The sequence below is a fragment of the Solanum dulcamara genome, chromosome 10, assembly GCF_947179165.1.
Source record: "Solanum dulcamara chromosome 10, daSolDulc1.2, whole genome shotgun sequence".
Taxonomy (NCBI): domain Eukaryota; kingdom Viridiplantae; phylum Streptophyta; class Magnoliopsida; order Solanales; family Solanaceae; genus Solanum; species Solanum dulcamara.
In genome coordinates, this window is record NC_077246.1 from 3232496 (window position 1) to 3239443 (window position 6948).

The following is a 6948-nucleotide window of genomic DNA, read 5'->3' on the forward strand; positions in this document are numbered from 1 at the left end:
CGATGATGAACTTATAATGCCAAATGTTGAGGAAGAAGTAAACGAGGAATATGAATCATTTGTGGAGAAGGAATGGAATGACAATGAATATGAAACAACTGAGGAGAAGGAATCGAAAGATGACGAAAATGAAACAAGCGAGGAGGAATAGAGTGGTAGATTATAACTAGTAATTTATTTAATTTATGTTTTTTATATATTGTATTGTTACTTTACATTCAGATGTCATCTAGTGATGGTGATAGATCCCGAGATTATCTTGGGGTTAGCCATTCTGGTAGGAGTACAAAAAGGTCTAGGGGACCAGTTGATCCTGAAGATATCCCTGGATATATTTCTTCAGCACCGGAGATGCAGCGCCGCTGAGCTAGTCCTACACATATTCATGTTGTGCCTTTTGGGACTATAGATCCTTAGTTTACCACAGTCAGTACCACAGACCACACAATGCTTCTTCTTCTTCACAGATCCGATATGCTTCATATGATCAGACCTACCATCTACCCACATCTCAGTCACCTCACATAGCTACTCTGAGACTTAGAGATTCTAGTGTTGAGACTGACACTCCTACAACATCACCTTCACCTTTTTTTACTAATAGACCAGTGGCAGCATATGATGTGCCTGGGTTAGCTCCTGGGCAGAGGAACAGACTTAGGAGAGTCATGATTGAGCCTGATGGATCCTCGTAAGTTTAGTGTTTTATTTATTTATTTATTTTTTCTACGTTAATAAATTATTCATGAACTAATTACATGTTTATTATGTGTCTTGCAGGTGGCAACCTTCGAAAGAGGCTATTTGGGCTCTTCAAGAGAGTGTTAGGAGGTTATATACTGAGCCCTATTATTATTGGCGGGAGATTCCAAACAGTATCCGCTAGATAATGTTTAATGAATTCAAGGTATACATATGTTTAAATCTATTTTTTTAAGTTACGTTTAATATTTTTACTATACTTTACTTAACTAATTATTTAACGTTATTCATTTTTTTAGAATTTATGTACCTAGGAGCCAAGGTACAATCTGGTCATTGCGATCACTTTTGAAAGAAAAGCGAGCGCCAGACTGTCTAGATGGCTAAAAAAAGTTAGGAATGATCGGGCACCTTCGAGTTGGATGCTGCCTCATATATTTGAAGATTATGCAGCTATTGGGATACCGAAGAATTCAAGGCTTTGTCCGAATAAAAAAAAAAGCAAGGGCCAGCCTAAAGGGTGGCTCCTTGCACACCAGAGGTGCAAAGAGTGTTGGTACGATTCAAAGGGAATGGTAAAGTTTCTAAATTTTAAGTTTAAATTCATTTTCTTAAATAAATTATTTGATAAAATATTATTTTATTAATTGTATTTTTATTTATAGGAAAAACAATTGTGATGCACTCCCTATCGTCATGAAGTCTTTAAAAAGACTCATGTAAAGAAAAAAACTAATGCATCGGATCCGGATAAGTGGGTGGAGGAAAGGGCCGAACGAGCCTATGTAAGTTATTTAACATAATATATAATATATTTTGATTCTAACTTTTATTGTTAATACACACACACATAGATATATTGATTATAACTTTTATTTTTTTAATATGCACCAAGATTATGAGCGGCACATACGTGATATGAGAGATTCAATCCAGCTAACGCCTGAACAGTCCACTCAAATTTGGACAGAAAAAGTGGTTGGAGGCAGCCACAAGGGCCGAATACATGGAATGGGCTCTAGGAATAATGTACGACGACTCCAATCAGGTTTGGAAGGTATTGGATCTTCGCGTCAAACCGAGGTCGTTGACGGGTCCACTCTCGATGAATCCGACGATAGTGATGAATACATAACAAATAGTACTTAGGTTCCTTATGTTAGTTTATGAATATTTTGAAATTTTTGTTAACTTTGAAACACTTTAAATTGTTCTAAATAATGACTTTATTCATTTTAAGTGTTTAATTATGTTTGTTATTATGTATTTTGCGTATTTTGTTTATTGTTATTTGTGTATGAAGTGAATTGAATTGCTATGAAGTGAATTGAATTTTGATTGCAGGTGGGTAGCAGAAACTGCATATTTCTACTGTCAAAAATGTTTCAGATAAGCGACGGACTAGGTCCTTTAGTCCGTCACTTTTCTGGAATTAAATTTTTTTTTTCCAAAAAAGCGACGGACAGAGACTCTCAGTACGTCGTCTTTCTAAAATTTTTTAGAACACTAAGATCAAATAGCGACGGATGGAGATCAATAATCCGTCGCTTTATATTAAATAATTACTTTTAAAAAAATAAAAAGACCGAGTCCGTCGTTTTTTTATATATTTTTTTAATTAAAAAAATTTAGGGGCGACGCAGTCCGTCGCTTTTTGCGACCCTGTCCATCGCTTTTTAAAAGAGTCAAGAAAAAAAGCGACGAAAGTGACTGCATCGCTTTTTTGTCGAGTTTGACTAAAAAAGAGACGCAGTCCATCACTTTTTTGCATCATTTTATCACATTTTTTTTAGTAGTGGATAGATCCTTGATTCAAATAAAATATACACAATTCAGTAAAAAAAGAAAATACTATAATGAAAGATATTTTAAAAATTATTAGAAGTTCAAAATGACATGTCTTTATATAATATAGAGGAGATCATACATAGTTTCTTCCCTGAACTTGTTCGGTAAACTTGTTCTATTTTTCGAAAGAAAACATTTAAACTTTGCTGGAGTTCTATCGTCGTTTTATTTTTGTTCAAAATGATATATATAACTATACCTCTAACTATGACACTATTTTGAAACAGTCGGATTGACTAAAATGTTCGTGTCACATGCTTCTGGTGACTAATGAACTAAAGTTCCTTTGAAGTAGTAATTCCTAGAAATTAGGTTTACCTACCACTATTTTTTTTTTTGACAGAAGTGAAAGTACAAGTTGACACAATGACCAATTACCCAACTAGGCAGTTGTTTATTAGCCCATAGATCTCGTTAGCCACATATATTGGGTAGGTATATATTGGGTATAGCATAGTTGAGTGATCAAACCAAAACATTACAAAAAAATGATGACATTATGTATTTCTATAGCATATATATTTGACATATCAGATACATGTATTTGTGTATATAATTCTATTAGCGAATATTTTCTTATTAGAGACGACAATAAATACTTAGCATCTATATACGTCGTATGACATATATACAACACATATTTGAGGTGTTGATTCCTTCATACATGCAAGTTGTACTATACAAAATACACTTCACATACCTTTTACATACATTGGAATAATACAAAGTAATTAATGAACTCTTTAAATTTTTTTTATTAGAACTTCTAAATTTATTTAAGCTTTCAAAGAGTATTAATTATAAAGATAACATAAGAAAATTTTAATTTAATAAATAAATAAGTAATTTAAAACGTATATATTTAGTAAGATGATCAACCAATATAAAACAGACGGAGTACATTATAAATTCATCTAAATCCAACAAATGAGTGACAATCCCAAGTTTTAGGCCAGGTGTTAAACACTAATGGACTAAACAGCATGCACTTATATCAAATTTATCCATTGGGCACACACTTAGAAAAATGGACTTTTCCCCATAGTTTTGGCCTAAAGTTACCAAAAACCACTGGCCTCTTTTCCCTGTTACTGTGATTTTGTACTTTTGGAATCAAGACTGATGAATAATTTAATATTTGAAAGGAGACATGATTTAGTTTCTGTTTTATTTAATTTATTTTAAATAATTTATAAGTTATTTTTAACTTATAAATTACTTTAGATAAATTAAATCAAATAAATTTAATTATTTTTTTGAATTTATTTTAAGTATAAAATGATTTTAAATTAACCGATTGATGAGTCAAACACTCAAAAAAACTGAAAACAATTTATATAGAAATTGATTATATAATTTAATTATTAATTATTTTATTTTATGTTAAACATAAAATATATATATAACTTTTTTTCATAAGTTATATATATATATAGTTTTTAATTTGTAAAGTAAACATTATATTAATTTCATATATACTAAAAAATGCTACCAACGATAATGTTAATCATATAAAATTTAATATATGAATAATTTATTTTCTAATCGACTATCAAACAATCCATTAATAGAAGCCGAGTTAAAAGTCTGAATACGTATTCGATCATATTCAAATAATTATATTTACATTAGAAGTTTATTAAATATATAAAAAATATTAAATTTAACATTTAGTTATTAAAATTTGAAAATTATTATTAAAATATTTAAAATTCATAAAATTAAAATTCAAAATTCGGCAAAGATCGATTAGTACTTTTTAAAACCACAGATTCATGAACCGACAAACGTATCTAATACCATAATGAACCTTATAACCTGCTAACACATAAACTACTCACAATATTAATAATAATTGTACAAACAAAAAACTTTAAATAATATTATTCACTGAGAAGTAATTAAATAAATAAATAAAAATGAGAAACAAAAACAAGTGACTTGGGACGTTGGAAATTATCCAAAACCATCAAACTAAAATGCCTATAAATAGTATTCAGTTTTATTTCTTACTTCACTCATAAACTCAAATCAATTTCTTCCAAAAGCTTACTTTTTTTTTTTATAATATTTTCTAAAATGGCTAAGAATGTGAGTTTAGATTCAATAGACCAAAAATTAGCACTTGCTAAACGTTGTTCTCATGGTACCTTGCCTTTCATTGCTTGTACCTTCCAAATTAATTTTTTTTTATGGATTTTTTCTATTAACTTGATGATTTTTTTTTTCTTTTCTGTGATTGTAAATAAATGTAGAAGGAGCTAAAGCAGGTGCAAAAGCAGCAGTTGTTGCAACAGTTGCTACTGCTATTCCTACTGTAAGTTACATTATATCTATTGGAATATTAACTTCACTTGTGTTTAGTATGATGAAAGTTATATTTTACGAAGAGTTGTGATTTTTTTGAAAAATTGTGATTTTTGTGAGGGGTTGCGATTTTTCGAAAGATTGTGATTTTTCAAAAGGATTGTAATTTTTTCGTTAAGGCACAATGAGCACATATTCATACTAACTTTTCTTGTCTATTAATAAAGAGACTTTTTCTCATTTTTCTTCGATAATGAATTTTCTGAACTTCTTATCATGCTACACAAACAAAGTCTAGTGTACTATGATGCTTTCGAGTGGTTCGCTGACATCATGATTTTAGATATCAATTCGATGAGTAAGATCGTTCTATCATGAGAGAATATATTCCATTAATCTAGGATATTTGAGGAAAATAATTTTCTTACGGACATACTGTGCATTCAAATAGACTCGATTTTCTTTTTTTCAATATTATCTCTATTTTATTGCAGATTATATTTTGTTACTGGTTTTAACTTTCTCAATATAGTTTAAACTTGGTTGTTTCTCACGAGAACCAAAGTTATTATTCTAAGTATTTTAATAATACATATTAAACAATAATTTTTAATATATTTGAAATAATATTTGATGAAATTAATTAATGTACAGTATGCTTGTGGAAAGATGTTACCATGGGCAAGAGCAAATCTCAATCCAACTGGTAAAGCCCTCATCGTCTCCACAGGTAACCTCTTCATATATAAAGTAGGATTTAAAAAAGAGTTTTTAAGTTATATATGCCCTAAATATAAAAATTGTTGTATCATTAGATCACCTTTACTTGTTAAACTATTTTATTCTCATGAGACTTACTATAAATATTATTTAAGCGACTTAATAATTTAACATTTTGTTTATTTATATCGATGTTGTATATAATTTAGAACCTTGATAACTTATCACACCTACGACTATACATGATAAGTTATTCAGATTATAGTCCTGATTTTAATTTCGATTTTATCTAATATATCTAGCTCTGATCAAATATGAAATAAATTTAATTTCAGATTCTATACCAAGATAATTCATTTCACTCCAATCAAATGATACTTCAGTACATAAAAGTTAAAACTTTATAAAATGCATGTGTTTATTTTTTTCTTTTCTAATAAAAGTTTGTATTATTATATGACAGTTGCTGGGATGACATACTTTATTGTGGCAGACAAGACAATTCTGAAAACAGCAAGGCGAAACTCCTTCAACAAAGAAGGCAACAACTAATGAAGCAATAATCAAGCCTTTTTAATTAGGCACTAATTAAGTTTTATTATGGTAATCGACAATATTACTGCTTTTAAGTACAATAAGTAGGGTAGTAGGTGGAGTACTACTCACATTATGAGGTTAATTAATTAGTAGAAACCTCTAAGAATGTGATTTTTTGTCTAATGTAATAGCACCATCTACATTATCTACTGTTGTAAATATAATAAAACTTTGCTTTTCTCAATCATTAACCTATTGCACTTTCTAAATATGGGTTCTTCTTATATTTTTCTTATTGAATGTTCTTTTTCTCACATAAAAGCGATCCGAATTCAACTGTCATATTTGATTGGGAAAGATCGAACTATATTGAGAACAAACTACATGACTATCACTTTTTTTTGATTATATCTTTTAATTTTTTCACAATTACAATTTTATTAGGAAAGATCGAACTATATTGAGAACAAACTACATGACTATCACCTTTTTTTGATTATATCTTTTAATCTTTTCACAATTATAATTTTATTAGGAAAGATCGAACTATATTGAGAACAAACTACATGACTATCACCTTTTTTGATTATATCTTTCAATCTTTTCACAATTACAATTCAGTGAGTTTGCTCTATTAAAGAGTGATGATTCAAAGCTTATCTCTTATTATTTGAGAAATATTTGGAACTTTCACCAACGTTCTGGATTTTGAAGATTACACCCTCAATGAGATGAAGTCATTTTAACATTTGAATATATTTAACCGTTTCAATATATTTGAATCTATCAAGGGCGTTTTCGTAGAATTATTTAAACTATTGGAATGTATGCATT

The 6948-nt window shown here is 29.3% G+C and overlaps 1 protein-coding gene across 1 annotated transcript; it reads left to right on the forward strand.

Annotated features, from left to right (window-relative positions):
- The first annotated feature begins 4568 nt into the window (after positions 1–4568).
- LOC129870929 (early nodulin-93-like) lies at positions 4569–6319 on the forward strand. The gene is made up of 4 exons (XM_055945804.1): positions 4569–4696; positions 4806–4867; positions 5512–5587; positions 6041–6319. Exons 1-4 carry the CDS (start codon positions 4630–4632, stop codon positions 6127–6129), a joined length of 294 nt encoding a protein of 97 aa, XP_055801779.1. The 5' UTR covers positions 4569–4629; the 3' UTR covers positions 6130–6319.
- The last annotated feature ends 629 nt before the right edge of the window (positions 6320–6948 follow it).